The sequence below is a fragment of the Cavia porcellus genome, unplaced genomic scaffold (genome assembly GCF_034190915.1).
Source record: "Cavia porcellus strain 051 isolate PalLab524CR breed Dunkin Hartley unplaced genomic scaffold, mCavPor4.1 scaffold_18, whole genome shotgun sequence".
NCBI lineage: Eukaryota > Metazoa > Chordata > Mammalia > Rodentia > Caviidae > Cavia > Cavia porcellus.
The window spans coordinates 13,380,135-13,401,300 of NW_026947501.1; the positions used below are offsets into that span (position 1 = coordinate 13,380,135).

Genomic DNA, 21,166 nt, shown 5'->3' on the forward strand with positions numbered 1-21,166 from the left:
TTTTTATATTAAACATGCAATGATATAAGGATATTTTGAGTTTTTTAATATGAATTAGGGTTGGTGGCAGTATTAATCATGGCAGTGAATAATATATAATTTAATAAAAAAGAAGCATTGAGATATTAATAGCATATATGCATGCATTCGTTTATACCACATACAGTATTTGTCTGGTATTATATTATTTTGCTTACATTTTGTTTTATTTTTTCTTTATTAAGTAGAATGAAGCTACCATGCTAGATTCTGATGTGTCAGATGGAACTTACTAATTTTCCCATTCATCCATCCAACAAGCCAGTAAAATGTTTATTGAAAACTAGGTATATGTAGCATGTAGACCAAAGGTCTTTAAAGATGAAGCTCAGAATTTTTGTATTCCTCAACACAGGAGAAATGTTCATGGACATGGTATTTTGTCCTGAGGTCCCCAGGACTTGATTTCTAATTATTGCTTGGGTGAAAAATTGCTGAGTGGGCTTCACGATTATTTCACTGTAGATCTCTGATATTATTTTCCTTGAACAATGAGTTTTGGCTGTCAGTAGCATAGGTACAGGCATTGTTGATTCTGGGTTTTTTCCACTGAAGTTTCAGTTAAAACGCTTAATATTTGAAGATCATCTTACTCAATTTTTTTTTCCAGGATGAGCAACTGGAAATGCTATTTTAGAATAACTAAACTGTAACTGTAGAATAGATCACTTTGTCATTGTTAATATGAAAAACCCCTGTTATTGTATATTTAAAATATCCAAGTTGATCATGAGTTCTAAATGGACAGCAGTATAAAGCCAGCAGTATAACATTATATTCTTTTTTTTTTCACAGCTGGATGTGCTAGAATATATACATGAAAATGAGTATGTTCATGGTGATATAAAAGCAGCAAATCTACTTTTGGGTTATAAAAATCCAGATCGGGTAAATACAGTATTAAACTTTTCGGGTTAAGAAGTGTTCTCAAATACCATACTGAAATATTAGAAGATAAACTGGTTTTTGAGGAGTTTAAAAATGAGGGCTTAACATGATGAATGTTTTAATTTATCTTACCTTGGTTATCTAATTTATTTCTTGCACTAAATTAATGAGCAATTATGATGAAGAAATAAAGTCAGAAGGGTTAAATCATATGTTCAAGGCACATAGTTAAAAAATGGCTAACCAAGAATCTGAATTTGAGCAGATATCATATACATAAACAAAGAACCATCAAAATTTTAGTAAAAACAAAGGGATGGGTTTATACAGTAGGGAAAAAAAGAAAGCTGTTACAGTATCTTCTTTCCCACAGTATAACCAATTAAGTCTTAAACAGAGAAGCACTTTCAGGAGAACTTTCTGTGATGTTGGAAACAGTCTGTTTTGTCCAGTGTGGTAGCCCTTAAGGACACGTGACTCATGAATCAGGGGTAGTGGACTACCACCTGCTGGCAAATATGTGTGGCGGTCGTATTCTCATTCATCGCTGGTGGGAATCAAAACGGAGCAGCCACTTTGGAACAAGTTTCCATAGTTTCTTAGGAAATTAAAACATTCCTACCATACTCTCCGGTAATTATGCTCCTTGGCATTTACCAAAGGAGTTCAAGACATATATACTTAACATGTATGTACTCTGTACATACGCTTAAAGAGTTTTACTCTCACATGTGTGTATGAGTACATCTCTCTGATATTCTGAAAAATGTAGAACTATGGAAGCAAAAACAAAATCGGTGATTACCTGTGAGGAGAAGGGAGGGAAGGACACACAGACCAAACACAAAAGGTCTTTAGGGGAGATGAACACTTCTGTGCACTATAATGGTTGATGTATCTCATGTTTTTGTCAAGACCCGTAGAGTATACACCAAGAGTGAGTCTTCGCATGAAGGGCAGGCTTTGGGTAATGATGATGTGTCGGTACAGATTTATCTACTATAACAGCGGTCCCACACAGTGAGGGGTGTGGATATGGAGGCTGGAGGCGTATGGAATCTCACCGCACTTCTAGTTACTTCTGCCTACACTGCACCTAAAACTTTTCTAGAAAATGAAAGTCTAGTATTAAAATGTGATTAGGAACTGAATTTTTAATGTAACAGTTTCAGTAATCACATGTAACTGGTAGTCATTGTAGCAGCACAGGTTTAAAGAGTTAAAACTTGGAACCTTAGAACTGATATAATTGAATATTTTTAAGTGACCCTCTGGCATGAACATGGAAACTTCTAAGTTAAAAGTACAACAGCAGCTGGTCATGGTGGCACATGAATGTCATCCCATATTCTTGGGGGGGCAGGAGAATTTCAAGTTTAAATCTAGCCTTGGCAACAATAATTTAATGAGATCCTGTGTCAAAAATTTTAAAAATAAGAACAAATTTTAAATGATGGAGATATAGCTCAGTGTGATAACTGTGTTCAATACCCAGTTACTACAGAAAAAGGTAAGAAAAAAAAAGTTAAAATACTGATAGATTAAAAAATTTAAGTTTTTATATATTTAAAAACAGACAAAAACTTATGAGGAACTTAAAAATATATTAATGACAAATATTTGAGGATATCTAGCATCACTAGTAAAAGCCCCCAAATACTTTCATAAGGTAATAATTAAAGAGAATGAACAGAAAACACTGAAGAACTATTACTGCCCTAGAAACAAATGAAAAGGTCACTTGTGTTAAAAAGTAGAAGGTGCAGTAGGTTAAGCAGTTAGGTGAGGTCTGGGCTAAATGGCCAGTGTGTGCCAGGCCCTGGGGTCTCCGAGCATGGGGAGAAGGGGAAGTTAGCAAAGAGTGGGTGGCCTTCTGCAAAGACAAACCAGCTGGGGAAGTGTAAGTAACTCTGACAGTCCCGAGGTTGGTGGGTGCAGGGACTTGTGGAATGCCGGTGGGAATGTGAATTCAGTGGATGCAGGAAGATAAAGTGAGTTAATTGAAGGACAGTTTGGCTACATATATTTAAATCCTTTGAAGTCTGCAGTTTTTTTAAGGTTAGGTTATTGAATTATAACTGACAAAATACACTCTTCCAAATGTACGCTTTGATATGGTCTAATATGAACGTATGAACATATCATGTAGACATTGCCATCAAGTTGATAGAACATTTGATTTCCAGAATTTCTCTAATTCCTCATTGCTTTCGGTCATTTTCTCTTGCTGCCAGGCCCTGGCAATAATCTCTGCCCCTGTATTTTTACATTTTCAGAAATGTTATGTAAATGAAAATACAAGGCATAGAATATTTTGTGTTTATCTTTATTCACTTAGTATAGTGTTAATACTTTTGAAATTTATCTTTCATTCCTTTTTGTTGATGGGTGATATTTTATTGAAAACTACCGTAATTTTAGTCTGTTCACCTGTTGATGAACATTTGAATTGTGTCCTATGTTTCATAGTTATGGATAAAATAATTTTTTGTTTATAGGCTTATATTTTAATTTATTTTGGTAAATAGCTGAGAACATTAATGTGTGGACCATATGACAAATTTTGCTTAACTTTGAAACGGCTGTGCTATTTTTTGGAGTGATTGTATCATTATATAATTCCTGTCAGGATTTCCATTTGCTTTGCATTTTGGTTTGGTTAGTTTTCTTAATTTTCTCCATTATTGTAGATGTTAGTACAGATAGTAATTTAAATTTTTATCAGTAATCCTTAATGATGAATGATAACAGATTTTATGTATTTGTTTGTTATCCTTGTCTTCTTTGGCAAACATACCCAATTAAAAATTGATTTCTCTTACTGAGTTGTATGAGATCTTTATACAGTAAGAGCTTTTGTCAGATATTTGCTTTATAGAAACGTACTGCATCTGTAGCTTATCTTTTCATTGTCTTCTCAGTGTCTTTCAGAAAGCATTTGTGCCTAACTATGATGATGTTCAAGTAATGATTTTTTTCTTTTATGATTTGCTTTTTTGTTTTGTTTTATTTTCTGTACCGGTGATCGAACTGGTGACCTCGCGCTTGCCAGGCAGGCATTTATGCCACTGAGCTAAAACCCTGTCCCATAATTTGCATTTTTTGAGCCTAAGTCAGGGTCATAAGTGTTCTATCATAAGTTTTCAAGACGGTTTCTTACATTTAGATTCCTGACTAATTTGAAGTTGACTTCGAAACAGATTTCTGTGGCTTTCTGTCCTGTCAAACTCTGCAGTTACAGTTCTGCTGGCTCTCTGTGAGCAGCGTCCGCCCTGGGGAGGCTGCCGTCCTGTGCTTAGCAGCCAGGCCTGTTCTTGGGTTGGAATTATCACCAAGCAGAGAGCTGGGACACATACATGGGTTTACTTAAACCTTTTTCCATTTTATCAAGGATCATCTTGCACTACCTATTTAAAATCCAAAACCAATTCTGTCCTTCATTGTATCTGTTTTCCTAGTTACCTGCAGTGGGAGTGTGAATCCAGCCATGGCTTCTCCATTTCTTAAAGCAAAAGGGCGATACTTTCTTGAATTTTCTGTTCTTATATTTTTATCTGTCTGTCTCTCTGTCCTTTTCCTTCCTTCCTTCCTTCCTTCCTTCCTTCCTTCCTTCCTTCCTTCTCTTATTCCTTTGGTTATGAGGAATTCTTGACATATATTATCCCTTTCTCTGCTACATATTTTACAGAATTTCCCACATTTTGTGGTTTGTCTTTTGACCGTGCTTGTGATGTTTTATTGCTGTGTATGTTTTAGGATTTGACTTAGCTATGTATGTATGACTGTGTTATATTTCTATTAATAAAGTCAAGGAAATAACCATCAAGTCTTGAATACTTTATAGAATGAATATTGAATTTCTTCAAAGGCTTGTTTAGCATCTGTGGAAATCAAGTCATCTGTTTATCTCAGGATTCTTAGGATGGGATAGCTAGGTGTAGTGGTGCACCCCTGTAATCCAGGCACTCAGGAGGCCGAGGCAGAAGAATTGCTCCAAGCTTGAGGTCATTCTAGGTTACACAGTGAGCTCAAGGCTAGGCTGGACTGTGGTGAGAGACACTGCCTAAAAAAAAAAAAAAAAAAAAAAAAAGATGGCATAGTGTATTGTTGAGCTTCTAATACTGAACCCACTTTACTTTCTAGGAATAAACCTCAATTTTGTATACTACGGAATTTTTAAAATATTGTTTTAAATATGCTCCCTAATATTTTAAGTGGTAATTTCCTGTTGGTAATCAGTGATATTGATCTTCAATTTTCTAATTTTTATTCCATATCAGATTTCACTACAACACTGTATTTGATTCATAAAAATAATTTGGAAGTTTTCGTTTTCAATGTGTCAGAAACATTTTTAAGATTGGAACCATTTGGTCCTTGAATGGGAAACCATTTGTTTCTGCCACTTTTCTGTGAGGTAGTGATTTGTAATGCTCTTTTTAAAATGGAAATTGGTTGTTTAAACTCCTTGTATTCTATTGGGGCAGTTTTAGTAAGTATCTTTTTATTTAACTTTCAAATTTATTTCAATAAATGTCTAATTACCTCTTGACCTTTTGGCCAAGTATATAGTGATTTGTCGTTTCTTATGACCTTTCAATTTATGTACTTCAATGATCATTTGTTTTAAATTGTTTTTAAAATTATTCTGCATTCTTCTTTTCTTATTTCTTCATGTGTATATTAATAGTCCCTTTTGTTAATTTTCAAAAAACAGAGTTTGATTTGCTAATGAAATATGTTTTTCTCTTCATGTTAATATCTGATTTTGCCTTTTTTATGTCTTTCTTTAAGCTCCTTTAGTTTTGCCTTTTTATTTCTTTTTTAATTGGGATCTTCAATTGGGATCTTACTCATTGTTATCTTTAAATTGTATACAACCTTAAGTGTGTAAGGCTATGAATTTTCTCCGGTTATTGCTTCATATGTCATGGATTTTGATATGTAGTGTTTTTACCTTTGTTTACAGAAGGCTTGTAGTTTTCCTTCATTGAAAGGTAGGTCAACAAGCGTTTCTTTACTTTCCACATGATGAGCCTTTGTTTTTAGTTCTGCTAAAGTCTATTAGAATATGATTAGGGTATTGTTTATAATAATTTTTTTCTTTGGAGTACACTGATGCTTTGTTACTTAGGATGTGATCAGTATTTATTAGGTTTTCTTGCTTGCTTGTGAAAAAGTGAGGAAGAATGTTCAGAAGGTAACGTTTAATGCATGCCCAGAACATGTACCTCATTGCCTATTGTTTTTCATCTGTCTTTATTTAGATTCTATCCATTGTTGTAATTAGGGGTTGCAAGGAAAGCGATTACACAGAATTTATATTATTTTATGATGGTCACCCAGAGTAAAACACAGGAAAGTGCAGAAAATCTGTCCACAACCCTAAAAACCCAAGGGAATCCAGCCAAGGGCCTGGATCCCTTAGCAGTGTCCCGCTGAAGACTTAGAGCCCAGGACAATGCCTCCCACAAGTTCAGCTGGAGGTCTAGAGCCCATGACAATGACTCACGCCAGTCTGTTTTATGGATCTGCACTGGGAAGGCCCGAAGGTCAGAGGTGGAAGCTGGAAAGTCTCTGCCAGCAGAATGAAGGATCTGTGCCAGTCAGTTGAGGGTTCTACACTGGAGCAAAAAGCGATACTCAGAATAAGGACCAGGGCTCCCCTGAAAAGTACCACTGCCGTCCTCAGTGACAATGAGTTCCGAGCTCCTCCTACTACGAGAACAGTCTATACACATCAGGAAGCTAGCATGACAAACTTCTCTGGATATTAAACAGCACACATTTTCCCCACCAGAAAACCATGCTCAGTGCTAAGGACCAGCGCTCCCTCCAAGTGAACCACAGCCACTCTCAGTGACAAGGTCCTGAGCTCCTCCAGTGATTATGGACTAATCCATATCAGGGGAGCCAGGCATGACAATCTCCTCCAGGAGAACCAACAGCTCCAAACAACACTTAGGACCACCCTGATTTAATTCAGCTGGTGTCAAGTTGACCACCAGTTTTTAATCCATAATATCTATTTAGTCTATTTTGTGCTGAGAATGGTATTTTAAAGTCGTCTTATTATGTTTGTCTCCTTGATTCACTGTACTTTTTAAAATCAGATATAAATCTGTGCCATTTGGTAATTAGTCATTATTGTGTTTTCTGTGTTTCTTTTTTAACTTTTTATCTTCCTTAAGGCCTATTTTGGGGTAACAGCATTAACTATGAACATGCAAGAGATTGTATCTAGATGCAGATCTCTTATCATGTACTAGAAATCTATGTAGATTAAGACCTATATACCAATATAGAAACACTGAACCTGCTGGGGGATAAAATAGGTACAACTCTTTAAAGACATCATCATGGGCAAGGACTTTCTGAACAGAACTCCAGTTGCACAAGAAGTAACATCAAGAATCAACAAATGAAATTATGTCAAATTAAAACGCTTCTACCCAGCAAAAGAAAATACCAGCAGAGTGAAGAGATAATCTAAAGAATAGGAAAAAATATTGTTAGCTGTCTTTGGACAAAGGACTAATATCTAAAATATATTAAGAACTCAAAAATATTAGACTCCCACAGAATAAAAGACATAATAAAACAATGGCCAACTAAAATGAACAAGCACTTCCCAGAATAAAAGTACAAATAGGCAATAGATACTTGAAAAAAATATTCAACATCTCTGTCCTTTAAGGGTAATGCAAATTAAAACAGTACTGAGATTCTGTGTTACTCCAGAAAGAGTATCTGTCATCAAGAAATCAAATAGTAAATGCTGGCAAAGCTGTGGGGGTAGGGCAAGAAACCTTCCGTGTTGTTGGTGGGAGTGTAAACTGCTGGGAATCAGTATGAAGAGTCCTTCAAAACCTAAAAATAGATATTCTATGAGTCCTCTTCTAGTATCTTCCTGAAAGTTTTAAAGCCGTCATATTTCAGTGATACCTGCATACTGGTGTCTGCAGCGCAACTCATAATAGCCACATTGTGGAAGCACCACAACAGATGAATGAACAGTGGAAATGTATTTATACACAATGAAGTACTAGTCTATGATAAGGATAAGTTTGAGTCATTTGTAAGAAAATAGATGCTCCTTGAATCTATAGTATTAAGTGAAATAAAATAGCACACAAGCTTAAGTATCACATAGCTTCTCTTATGTGAGAAACTCAAAATATAAACGATTGGAAGAACAAAATAGCAGATAAAAAGAAATAAGGAGATAGATGTTTGCAAATGGAAAGGGAACCACGAGGAGGAGGAGACGGGGAGGAAGGGGTAGAGGAAGTAAATGAACTCAGGTGTGTAATGTGCCGACTCCCGACAGTGAATGTAACTGTTACGTACTGCAAACATGCGATAACGAAAATTAGGGGAAAAAATGTTCCGGGCAAGCCTGGGCAACTTAGCGTGACCCTGTCTCAACGTAAAACTTTAAAAGTCCGGATTGTAGCTTAGTGGTAGAATTACTGCTTACCATACAAGTGGTTGTGAGTTTCATTAAACTATTATTTAAATTAAATTAAAATTTAAAGTTAAATTATACTAACAAACGTATATTTACAGAGGAGGTTTATTTTTAGAAAAGCATACACTTAAATTCTTGAACATTTATTGTGCTATGGTCATTATATTAATAATACATACTTCTAAATCTGTGTTTCCCTGATAATGAGAGACACTTGCACTTCGGAAGCTAAGCTCTAAAATTCTCTTGAAAACCTTACTAATTTTAAAATATAAAAGTGTGATGCCTAATTGAATGATTATGAATGATGATCTAGTATTTCAAAAACAAATGTGTCTTTTTTTAATTTCATTGCTCAAACTGGCATTGCCAGAAATGCCGTGAGGGAAGCGACACTGTTGACCAGCAAGGCACCTTTCATTTCAGTAGGAGGTAGGTTTCCTGGAAAGGGATCCCTTTGGTAATCAGAACCTTATTCTTTTTTCATGTGCCGGTATGCATCCCTGCTCTTAGGAGCCTTTCTGGATGCTGGTCTACACTGATCTGCTCCTTTTCTGATTTTGTTAGCTTCTAGTGTGTATCGTATGCTCATGAGCAGTCAGATGTCACACCTTAAATTCTGCACTAGAGTGAACTCCACGAGGTTTATAGGTGGACATACCTCTCCTTCTATATTGCTCACTGCAACTACGTTTGTATTATTCATACTTCTTCAAGAAATTCCTGAGTGGCTGTCCAAGACCAAAGGCTTGTTTTGATAGTTCTTTTCTGTCTCCGTGCTAGAGGCACCTTGACCATGAATCTGCCTCATCACACTCCCCGTTCTCCACCTGCTAGTCATCCACTTTGACTGTTTGCTAAAGGGAATGCTTGCACAATCTCTTTATTGGTCACTGTTGCCTGTGATAGAGAGTGAAAGTGTGTTTCTAGAATTTTACATAGTAAGTGCACATCCCTTGGTTGCCATTTAGAGTAGCACTTTGTTGAACATACACAAAGTTTAGTTCTGGTGATACTTGTATATTGCACTATTTCCACAGTAATGTTACATAGCTTAGTAATGTCAAAATATTACTAGGTGATTAGCTGGTGTGATGGTTTTAAAGTAGTTTTGCTATCATGTAGACTGTGATATAAAACAGACAGTGATGTTTTTATTCTCATGACATGAGGTCACTTACACATAGTTCTTTTCTTTTTTTCCTAGTGAGGTTCTCTTGCATATTTTCAATTAAGGAAAGCCTGGAAATTATTCATGTGATTTTAGTTTATGTAAACTTTTTAACTGAAATTTTATGAGTTTTTATTAATAGGTTATTTTTAAAATAAGTATCTTCACTCAATTTTTCCTTGTCTCAGCATAAACATTTGTCATGTGAATATGCTGCTTTGAACATTAACAACTTGCTCTATACCTTTTATTTAAGTGACAGTTATATTCTTTTAAAGAATTCTTTCTGTATGGTTTGTCAAATAAAGTCAGCTCCCAGTTCTCTTTATTTTCATTTTATCTTTCCATAACATGGTAATACTGTTGTTTCCTTGAACTTCAGCTCATTTGTCAAAGTAGTTTAAAATTGTTTAATTAAGGGTATGGTTAGCTTAATAATTTAATACAAAGTACAGTTTCTTTTTTCAGAATTCATTCTTAACATAAGCAAATGAAGATATGTGTCAAAATTAAATTAGACATATTTTAAAAATTCATATTTCAGAATACTGTGAAAATGATTGCTATCTGAATATGGACTTTTAGAGTCTTATTGGAGAGTATTGATGGGTAGAAAATATTGAAGAGAACAGCATAATAATTATAACTCATAAACATTTAAAATTAATATTTTATGCTTTTATTCCATTGCTGTGACTCTGAAAGCCTGTTAAATAAATATGATTTTGCTTCTAAGAAGCTACATTTTAAAACTGTTTATTTTAAAAAATTTTAAACGTACTGAAAAATAGAGAACTCTGTATACACTTGGATTTTAAAAATTCACATTTAAGTTTTTTGTTTTCTCTATTTTTTTAGCTGAAGTATTTTATTTATTTATTTACTTATTTACTTACTTACTTATTGGTACAGGGATCAAACTCATGACCTTGCACTTGCCAGGCCAGGTGTTTATGCTAATGAGCTAAACACCTGGCCCTAACCGAAATATTTCAAAACAAATCATAGGCATTGTGGCATTTCACCTACATATTTAAGTATGAATGCATCTCCCCCCAAATAGAGAATGTACGACATTATTAACCTGTCTTTACCTTTTTAAAAAAATAGAGAGTCTTTCTGTGTAGTACAGCCTGGTTTGATTTCATAGCAATCCTCCTGCCTCAGCCTCTCACTGCTGAATTATAGTAGAAACCTTGTCCCCCTCTCCTCACCATTCTTAACAGAATTAACCACCATGCATTAATGTCAGGTACAGGTTTATTTCTTCTACTTTCTTTTATCTTCTATAATTCAAGAGATGAGAATATAGATAATTTTTATTCTGGTTGTACTTAAGACCTCTTTTCTGGTTTTTTACAGTTTAATTCTGTAGACTCCTGTGTGCCAGTTTTCTTTCCTGTACATTACATAGCCTGCATGACCTCTTGGTGGTCCCTTTTATATCTTAGAGCCTCTGACTTGTGTATAGAATTGCTAGTTAGTTACACATACAGTTTATGAAACTACCGGCATAGCACCAGAGAAATGATTTAAATACCTAGAATCTTAGATCATCAGTAGGATTATATGTACACTACTTTATGTATACTATGAGATGAAGTGTGTAGTCTTATAAACAGAAAAAGCAGAAACATGTTTTGTGGATTATTACCAGCAGCTGGCCCAGAGCATGTGATAATGGGATTGCAGTAAGCACTCAGTAAATGATAAGTGAACGGTAAGAAATTGCATAAGCTAATATAGAAATGAATTTATTGATCTTTCAGTGTTTCGAGGTAGCAAATACAGCCAGCGATGTTGTAGTATAGTTAGGAACTATGATTAAGTCACTTGTATATTTCTTAAACTGTTGGGAGAGATCTAGCCACAGTGTAAAGAGACCTTCACTATTTAATGTAGCTGTATGAGTGACTTCTTGTAGGGAGGACTGTCAGCTCATTCACAAATTGAAAAATAGTGGGAACTGCTTGTGGACTGAATTGTGTGCCCTTACAAGTTGTTCAGGATCTCATTCCCAATACTTACGAACTTGACCAAGATAAGGTCCAGTCATTCAGGAGGATGCTTCTTCAGTATGACTGGCACCCTTACAAAGGGAGGGTAGAGGGTGCGGAGAGGGGACACTCTTTACCTGCTAAGCCAAGGATGCCCGAGGCCCCCAGTACCCAGAGGGAGGCTTGCAACAGATTATCCCTCTCAGCTCTCAGAAGTCATAGCTGGAAAGTAATTATTTTGTAATGATTGTTAAACTTGATAACAAAAAAGACTTCATACCCCCCCAAATTTTAATTTATGAAGTATGATGTAGATTCTGGTTCAGTGTTACTTTTTCGCTCTTACTGAGTTTACTATGTGTTGCCTACTGATGATCTAAGATTCTGGGTATTTAAATCATTTAATCCTTTCGATACCACTTTAAGGAGTTACTGTTACTTTATTTTATTTTTTGGCACCGAGAATAGAACTCAGGACCTTGCCCTTGCAAGGCAGGGGCTTATGCCATTGAGTCGTATCCCCAGCCCTGCTTTGATCTTTATATTTTAGGTGAACAAGCAGAGCTACAAAGACATCAAGTAACTTGGCTACAAACACAGAGGCAGCAAGAGGGAGAGCCAGGTGTGTGTGTGTGTCCCTGAGTCTCCATCGTGTAAGAGGAGCTGGCACTTAAGCCAGCCTGGCTCAGGACTGTTGGTTGCTTGAGCAGGAATATTTAACCCTTGATGGGAAGCAGAGCCTGCGCCCGTAGATCTGCTCCTCTGTCAGTCAGTCCTGCGTAAACTGGCAGAACCAGGTGCGGGTTCACCAGTCAGCCAGTTTACTTGTGGCGTAAAAGTCATCAATTATTTTCCTTTCAAATATCTTTTTCCTATTCTCTTTCTGTGTATTCAGTGGCTCTTCACTTACCCAGTAGTACTATTTCCAGAATTTTACCAGCCCCCACCCTCTTATTCTCTAACCCCTGGCCCTCCGTCGTGGTCCAGTCTAACCTCTCATCACCTTGCCTGGGCTGTTGTCACAGTCTCCTAAACAGACTCTCTCCTTCTTTTTCTTCTGTATCCTGCTACCCTTCGGTGGTGGGTATTTGGTTACAAAAATTGTGCCCTAATTCTTAGCAGTTTCTGAAGCTCTGAAAAGCTCACGCAGTTTTTCCCTGATGTGTGTTGTGTTTCTAACCTCTGTCCTGCCAGCACGTGCTGACCACACTCTGCTTTTCCTTCTCCTGTTGTTTCTTCTTCCTCACACTCATCTGGAAGGTCCAGGCCCAGCTTAACGCTGCTGAGTTACTCTAATGGAGATCACCTCCTGATGCGCAAGCATCCCGTGCTGCGGGGCTTTTGTCAGGGCACTTAGTGCCTCTAACGCTGCGGATGCTCTCATTCTGTCTCCCATTCCCTGTGTGGGCCACTTGGAAAAAACTCAACCCTCTTGTTCAGACTGAAGTTTAAATCACAGCTTAGGCAGCTACCAGGAGTTTGTTTTACACGTGGCAGCTACCCTACTTATTGTATTTTCTGTCTCAGAACACCTAATAAGCTTCTTGGGATTTGACTAATATAAAACACTAAATGTTATTTTTTAGGAAAAGTTCAATAAATATGATTTCTTTTTCTTTTTTTAATTTTAAATTTTATGTTATTAGTACATGTTTGCAGTACATGAAGTTGATATTCATTGGGGAGCAGGTGCATGCACATAACACAGCTTGTTTCTTTCCTTAGTCTCTTTCCAGCCCACCTCCTCTTTCCCTGTTTTCACTCTTATCATTATTATTATTAGCTCATGTCTATAACGTATGATATTTACATTCATTTTGGGTATCATGCTTGGTGCCAGATATCTATTGAATGGAAGAAAAGCTAAGTACAATGTTAAAATAGTAAATCTATGTGGACACAAGTGAAGAAACAATAAATTGCCTTGAGGTTAAAGGAAACCGCTTGCCAGAATAGATTTCAAGTGTGAGAGGTGGCCCTAGAAAGTGTGCATATGACTTCAGAAAGCATGATAGAAACTAGATAAAATAATAAATGAAAATAATAAAACCCCTGGAATAAACTGGATTCAGTGAGTTTTCCTGACTTGTGCTATTGGCATGTATCATAATATTTTTCTTCTATTAAATGCACCTACCCAACAACATGCAGATAAATACAATAAGCACCATATGGAAACGTCAGGGGCAGTGTAGGAGAGATCTGTAGAATCTAAGTGCAGGGAATAAAACAGCATTGTTCCTTACACTCGTGAAGGAAGGAGAGGGGTACTACATACAGAAAAAGTACATGATAAGAAAATCATTTAAGGGCAAGTACCTGTTAAATACTGTATTCCTGTGTGTTATGGATTAAAAACTGGTGGTCAGCGTAACACCAGCTGAATTAAATCAGCATGGTGCTGAGCACACCATGGTAGCATAAAAGGACATGATGTGGAGAGGAACAGTGTGGCGCTGTGGGTTCTCCTAAGTGTTGTTGCGAGCCGTTGGTTTTCCTGGAGGAGCTTGTCGAGGCTAGCTTCCCCACTGTGAATTCAGCCATTCTCATTGGATGAGCTTAGGACTTTGTTGGTGAGAGTGGCTCCAGTTCACCTTGAGGGAGCTCTGGTCCTTACATTGAGCATGGCTTCCTGGCTCTGGAGAGGAAGATGTGTGCTGTTTAATCTCCAGCAAGTTTGTCATGCTGATTTCCTGATATAACTACACTGTTATTGTCAGAGGAGCTCGGGACCTCACTGTCGCTGAGGATGGCTGTGATACTTTGCAAGGAAGCCCTGGTCCTGACTTTGAGCATCGCTTCTTGCTCTGGTGTAGAACCCTCAACTGACTGGCACAGATCCTTCATCTTGATGGTAGAGACTTTGCAGCTTCCACCTCTGACCTTTGGGCCTTGCCAGAGCAGATCCATAAAATGGGCTGGCATGATCATTGTCATGGGCTCTAGACCTCCAGCTGAACGTGTGGGGGACACTTTCACAGGCTCGAGGATTTTCAGCTAGACTCACGCAGGACCGTGCTGTGGGATCCAGGCCCTCGGCTGTGTCTTCTAGATCTTCAGTGTTGTGGACAGATTTCATGTACTTTCTCGTGTTTAATTCTGTGTGACCATCATAAAATAACATTATAAATTCTGTGTCCTATGTAATTGTTCTCCTTGTAATCCTTAACTACAACACTATGGCTATTCTTATTACAGTGCAAATAATCATACCCTACTTGGTTTTGGTATAAATCTTGTGTTGCCTCAAAGAAGCTTATTTGAAACTGGAGGTACTATACATGTTTATGGTTAAAGTAGAAAAATACTAAATTTATTTTACAGAAAAAGATAACCAAAAATTGAAACTTCTAAATTAGAGGCTGGCAGACCTTTTCTGTTAAGAGTTAGCTCGGAAATGGTGCAGGCTTCTACGAACGCTGTGGGCCAGGGATAGGTCTTTATTGCTCTCCTCTCTGACCCTCCCTCTCTCTCTCCTTCCATCCCTCCTTTCTAGTACTCTTTCTCTTCCTTCTTTCCACAATCTTATAGAGACTAAAAATTACTCCTACTATAGGTTTATTTCTGTTTATACTTATTTTTAAATGTCATGATATTTTAGAACCCCAATATTACATTAGAAATTGGGGGTGGAATTTGCAAGTTACTGTGACTCACAGTTGCATCCTCCTTCCACCCTTAGAAGGGTTGTTATTTGTGTGAGGAAATTTAACCACGTAGGTGCTTACTTCCTCATATGTTGTCTTAATTACTTTTGTCACTGAGACAAAATACCTGAAGCCCTTGGGAAAGGAAAGGTTTATTTCTTACAGTTTTGGAGGTTTTAGTCCACACTCCGTTGGCTCCAAGGCAGGGTGGCACGGCTGGGCTGCAGTTCATGGCGACTGCAAACAGCAAGCAGAAACCTACAAGAGAGAGAGACACGCCTTCTTCCACCCATTACACTGTATGCTGGCTCCACCCCTTTGTGGGTGTAGCACTGACACCATCAATCCAAGCTCTAGACAATGAACCAGTCACAAATGCACAGTGGAAATGCATGATGCCTGGAGCCACAGCCGTAAACCATGACCTGTAAAATGAGGACAGTGCAGCTGGCTGGGTGTAATTGTCTAGATTTAATAAAATAATTATGATACCTTTGTACAGTAAGTATTAGTAGAATCTCAACAAATGTTAATTAGTTTATTCCTTTTGGAAAAATATAAAGCATTGTATTAGTATGTTGTGATACATAATAATTACATTTATTTTAAGCAATCAGGACATGTATATATCATATCTTAATCATTTTTTCTCTTCCTTCTCTGTTACCTCCTCTCCCTTCCCTAAGTCTTTTCCCATTTACAAAAAGTCCATCTCCCTGATTCCTATCATCTCTTTTTTTATTTTGCTCTTTATTTATATTTTTAATTTCTTGTAGACAAGAAACCAAGCAATATTTAAACCAATCTGATTTGTTTCACTTAACATTATAATCCCAAAACCTACCTGTTCTCCTACCAATGACTCACATTTATCCTTTTTATGGTAGAGTAATATTCAGTAGTGTATATACATCGCATTTTATTGATCCATTCACCTGTTGATAAGCATCTGAGCTGTTTCCATAATTTAGCTATTGTGAATTGTGCTACTTGTAACATGAGTATGCATGTATCATTTTAATACAATAATTTTAACTCTTGTTTTTTAGGACAATATCCAGGAGAGAGATAGCAGGGTCAATAGCATTTCTGATTAGTTTTCTGAGCAGTCTCCGTATAGATTTATATAGTTATTGTACTAGTCTACAGTCCAACCAGTAATGAAGAAGGGTTTCTTTCCCTCGAAGTGTGCCAGAAATTTTTGTTTCTGAGTCTTTGGTGATAGCCATGCTTATTCTAGAAAGATGGAATTTCAGTGCTATTTCGGTGTGCATTTCCCTGTGAGCCAAAGACGTTGAGCATTCTGCCAAGTGCTTGTTGGTCCCTTGTATTTCTTTGAAAAGTGTCTGTTCATTTCAATTGCCCATCTTTTGTTTATAAAGGCCTAAGTTTTTCAAGTCTTCATATATTCTAAATTTTAGTATTCTGTAAGAATAGGTGGTAAAAAGTCTTTCCCATTCTGAAGGCTGTCTCTTTGCACTGCTTTCTATGCTGTGTAGAGTCTTTTCAATTAAATAAAATCCTGTCATTTTTTTGAATTATTTCTGTTCAGTGGAGGTTCTGTTCAGGAAGTCCTTGATTACGCCTGTATTGTCAAGTGTTTTGTCTACTTCCCAGCAGAGTGAGTATTTCTGTTCTTATATTTAGGTCTTTGATGTATTTTGATTTGAGTTTAGAACAGAGCAAGAGATAATGATCTAGATAGATTCTTCTGCATGCAGATAACCAGTTTTTCCAACAGCATTTGTTAAAGAGGCTATTTTTTCTCAAGTATTTTTAGCCCCCTTTTCAAAGATCAAGTGGCTAAAGGGTCCATGTGACTTTCTCTGGTCTTCCATTTGTTCACATTTCTATTTTTGTGCCAGTACTGTGCTGCTTTTATTACTGCGACTTTGTAATGGAACTTGAAACCTGAGATTGTAGTGTAATGGCTTTACAGTGTTACGTAGTGTATTGAAGGAAAGGTAACAGTGGACACCCTTGTCTTGTTCTTAATATAGAGTGTATTCTTTCTGCTGTCTATACTTAGTGTGACATTGGCAGTTTGTTTGTCATAAATGTCTTTTAGCAGTTTGAGGTAAGGTCATTCTATACCTAATAGCATCAGAGTTTTCATCATGAATGGATGTTGGATTTTGTCAGTCTTTCCTGCATTTATCATGATAGTTTTTTATTCTAACTTGTATTTATATATGACATTTATTGATTAATGTGTATTGTACCATTCTCACATACATGAAGTAGAAGTGACTTGAGCATGATACGAACTTTTTCATGATTAGCTATATTGTGTTTGCAAATATCTTGGGGAGAATGTTTTTTCTTTACATCTATGTTCATTAAGGGAAGTTTTCTTTATTTTCAAGTCCTTGTTTGGTTTTGTTGTCATGGTAATGCTAGCTTCAAGGAATGATTTTGGCAGTATTCCTTCCCTTTTGGTTTCATGGAAGAGTTTGGAGAATATTGGTATCAGTTCTTACCTCATGTTCTGGTGAAATTCACTGGTGAATCCACTGGGGTCTGGGCTTTTCTTAGTGGATAGAGTTTTATTACTGCCTTTATTTCATTGCCTCCTATTGGTCTGTTTGGTTTTTTTTCCCCCTTGGTTCAGTTTTGTTAATTTATATATATCTAGGAATTTATTTAGTTCTTTAAATTTTCCAGTGTTTTGGAAAATTGCGTCCATTGTGACTTCACTGTTTCACCTCTAACTGTATTGCTGAGTCTTTTATTCTTTTCATAAGCTTGGTTCAAGTTTACCACTCTTATTTATTCTTTCAGAGAACCAACTCTTACTCATTAAATGAATGTATTGAGGTTTTTAGTGTCAATTTCATTATTTCTTCTTACTCCTTATAATTTCTTTCCAGGTTTTCGACTTGGGTTGGATTTGTGGTTTTAGGACATTGGGAAGCATCATTAGGTCATTTAGTTTGGATTGCTGTATTTTGATGTGAGTGTGCACAGCTGTAAACTTCCCTCTTAAAACTGCTTTCATTTTGCCTCCTAGGTTTTATGTTATGCTTCTGTTGTCTTTTAATTTCTGGAACTTTTAAATTTCTTTCGTAATTTTTTCCATGACTTACTGATTATTCAGTGGTGTATTACTTAATCTTCACGTGTTTGTGTAATTTCTATGGTTTCTTTTGCTGGTGATTTCTAGTTCCTTTTCATTATAGGATGCATGATATTATTTCAGTTCTATTATATTTATTTAAGAAGCTTTATGACATGAGAAACTATCTATTTTGGAGAAAATTATATTTGCTGCTGAGAAAAATGTATATTCTGCTGTTGTTGAATGAAAGACTCTGTGGATACTTGTTAAATCCATTTGTTTGATGTTATTTGCCAACTCCGCTATTTCTTTGTTATTTTTTGCTTCTTGACCTACTTGTGAGAGTAGTATATTTAAGTCTCTAACTATGACTGCCTTTCTATTGGTGTTTATCTGTTGTTTCATGTCAGGAAATTTTTGTTTAATGAAATTTGAGTGAGCCAACATTGTGTACATGTGCGTGTGTGTGTTTAAAATCATTATCTCTGCCTGATCATTTGTTCCATTTGTCAATACAGTGGTACCTTAGTTCATGAACTTAATTTGTTACATGGTCATTCATCACTCAATGTGGAGTTCATGAATAAAAGCAAAATTTCACCAAATGCTTCTGTTTGCGAGCCAGATTGTTCACAAACAGATGCATTCATGAACTGAGGTATTACTGTATATGTTGTCCTTCTTGTTTCTTCTGGTTTTTCTGACTTGAAATCTACTTTTCTGAAATTTAGCTTCTCCTGATTTTGGTTTCAATTGCATGGGGTGTACATACACAAACTACTCACAGTGAATGTATTCATTGTGTATTGCAGACGTGTTCTAATACAAAAGTTAAAGCAACAAACTTATTACGTGCACACAAAGCATACAAGAAATACTTAATTTGCTTTACGATAAAATTGGTACAACTCTTGAAGTCATAGGCATAGTCAAGGACTTTCTCAACAGAACAAGAAATTAGCAAAGAGATCAGCAAAAAAGATCATATCAAATTAAAATGCTTCTGCATTGCACAGAAACCAACAGAGTGAAGAGACAGTCTACAAAGTGGAAAAAAATTTTTACCAGCTAGTCGTTGAACAGCAAACTGACGTCTAGAATATATAAAGAACAACAACAAAAAAAATTAGAATGTGCTGAATAAAAGATTCAGTCAAAAAGTGGACAACCAAAATGATACGTATCTCTCAGAGGATGTATAAGTAGCCAGTAAATATGTGAAAATGTTCAACGTTGCTAGCCATTAGAGAAATGCGGATTAAAACTACATTGAGATACCATCAAGAGGATAAAACATGGAAGGAGAGGAGATACCATTTCAACCCAGAAGGAATGACTGCCATCCAAAACTGTAATAACTAATGCTGGTGAGGATGTGGGGAAAAGGAACTCTTCTTGGTAGGAATATGAACTAGCACAACTGTATGCAAATCAGCTTGGAGGTTCTCCCAAAAACTAAATAGAGAAATTACATTTGACTCACCTATTCACCTTGTAGGTATCTTCCCAAAAGAGCTAAGATCATTATGTTACAGGGATGCATACCCTTGTTTACAGCAGCACAATTTATAATAGCTAGATTTTGGAAATAGCACATATGATCATCGTTAGTGAATAAGGAAAATACAGTATTTATACACATTGAGGTATACTCTGCCATAAAGAACTATGAACTTCAGGTATTAGGTAAGTGATGCAACTTGAAAGCATAACGTTAAGTGAAGTAAGTCAAACACCCAAGCTCAAATATCATGTTTTCTCTTACACAAGAAAATATAAATTTAGACATCTGTATAGAAATTACCTATACTGCTATCTCAAAAATATTTTAATATATATGCAAATTCATTTATACCACTAGTTTTTTAATTCATTAAAAATAAAAATGTGTGCTATTATCTATTAGTTTCTTATCCTTTTTTTAAAATATGGGACATTTCATGAATTTGCGTGTCTTCCTTGCGCAGGGGCCATGCTAATCTTCTCTGTATTGTTCCAATTTTAGTGTACGTGCTGCCGAAGCGAGCACTAGTTTCTTCTTTTTAAGAGAATGTTTTTTGACTCAGTAACCACTTTGAAGATAACGATACGCAGTATATTAAATGTTACTATATTGTTATGAAAAATATTTTTTCATAAAATTAAAAAAAAGTCAAGCTGGTTATATAATACTCAGAAACAACCTTTGAAGTGAGCATATGTAACTTAACTACATGAGATGTTTTACAAACAACAGGAGAAAATTTATGCACATAGCATACGTACGTATATACAAAAGCCTGTCACTCAAAAAGTCCCAGCAAGAACAAGAAAAAAAGACATATACCGATTAAAAATTATAAAAGTTATAAAGTGTGTCATGCTGGGGAGGCCTCCAGTGTTCCCAGAATGTTTGTGGGTCACTGTGCTCCTGCCGTGGACAGGTAGCAACCTCTAGTGGCCTGTCGGGCTTCTGCAGTGGCTCTGTTGTTCTGTTTCCCTCTCCCCTCCCAGAGCGCTCCTTTACCGCTGAACTCCAGTTCCATCCAGACTTCACTGGCCCGCACCTCCCCTGTGGGTCAGAGAGGAAGCGGCAGTCCCACTCCTGTGTGCCCTTTGGTTCTGGTGGCTTTTCTGTCCTCTATTCCCAGGTCAGCCTAGCACTTGGCCTTGCTGGGTTTCAGTCTGACCTGGAATTTGAGTGGTTTCTGGAAATAGCCTGCACAGTCACTGGTTTGGGTTGTTTTCTCCACCCCATGATCTCCACATCCTAGTTGTTCAGCTTCCCCAGAGGTCTGTTCCCCGTCCATGAAGTCCGTGGCATTTAGGCATTGGCAGAAGAGAATCGTGTGTGAAATTCAGCAGTATTCGGGGAGCACAGGAGGAAGCTCACTGGGGTGCAGAGCTTGGAGGTGT

The 21,166-nt window shown here is 36.7% G+C and overlaps 1 protein-coding gene and 1 non-coding gene across 6 annotated transcripts in view; one reads left to right on the plus strand and one right to left on the minus strand.

Moving 5' to 3' along the window:
* Positions 1-21,166, plus strand: part of Vrk2 (VRK serine/threonine kinase 2) — a 101,539-nt gene that overhangs the window by 37,764 nt on the left and 42,609 nt on the right. For all 5 annotated transcript variants that reach the window (XM_063229437.1, XM_063229438.1, XM_013150072.3 and 2 more), the window contains one exon: positions 835-927. In XM_063229437.1, the coding sequence (XP_063085507.1) occupies positions 835-927 (93 nt within the window). The remainder of the gene's footprint in view (positions 1-834; positions 928-21,166) is intronic.
* Positions 20,194-20,300, minus strand: LOC111756092 (U6 spliceosomal RNA). The gene has a single exon (XR_002790586.1). It is a non-coding gene; the product is annotated as a U6 spliceosomal RNA (small nuclear RNA).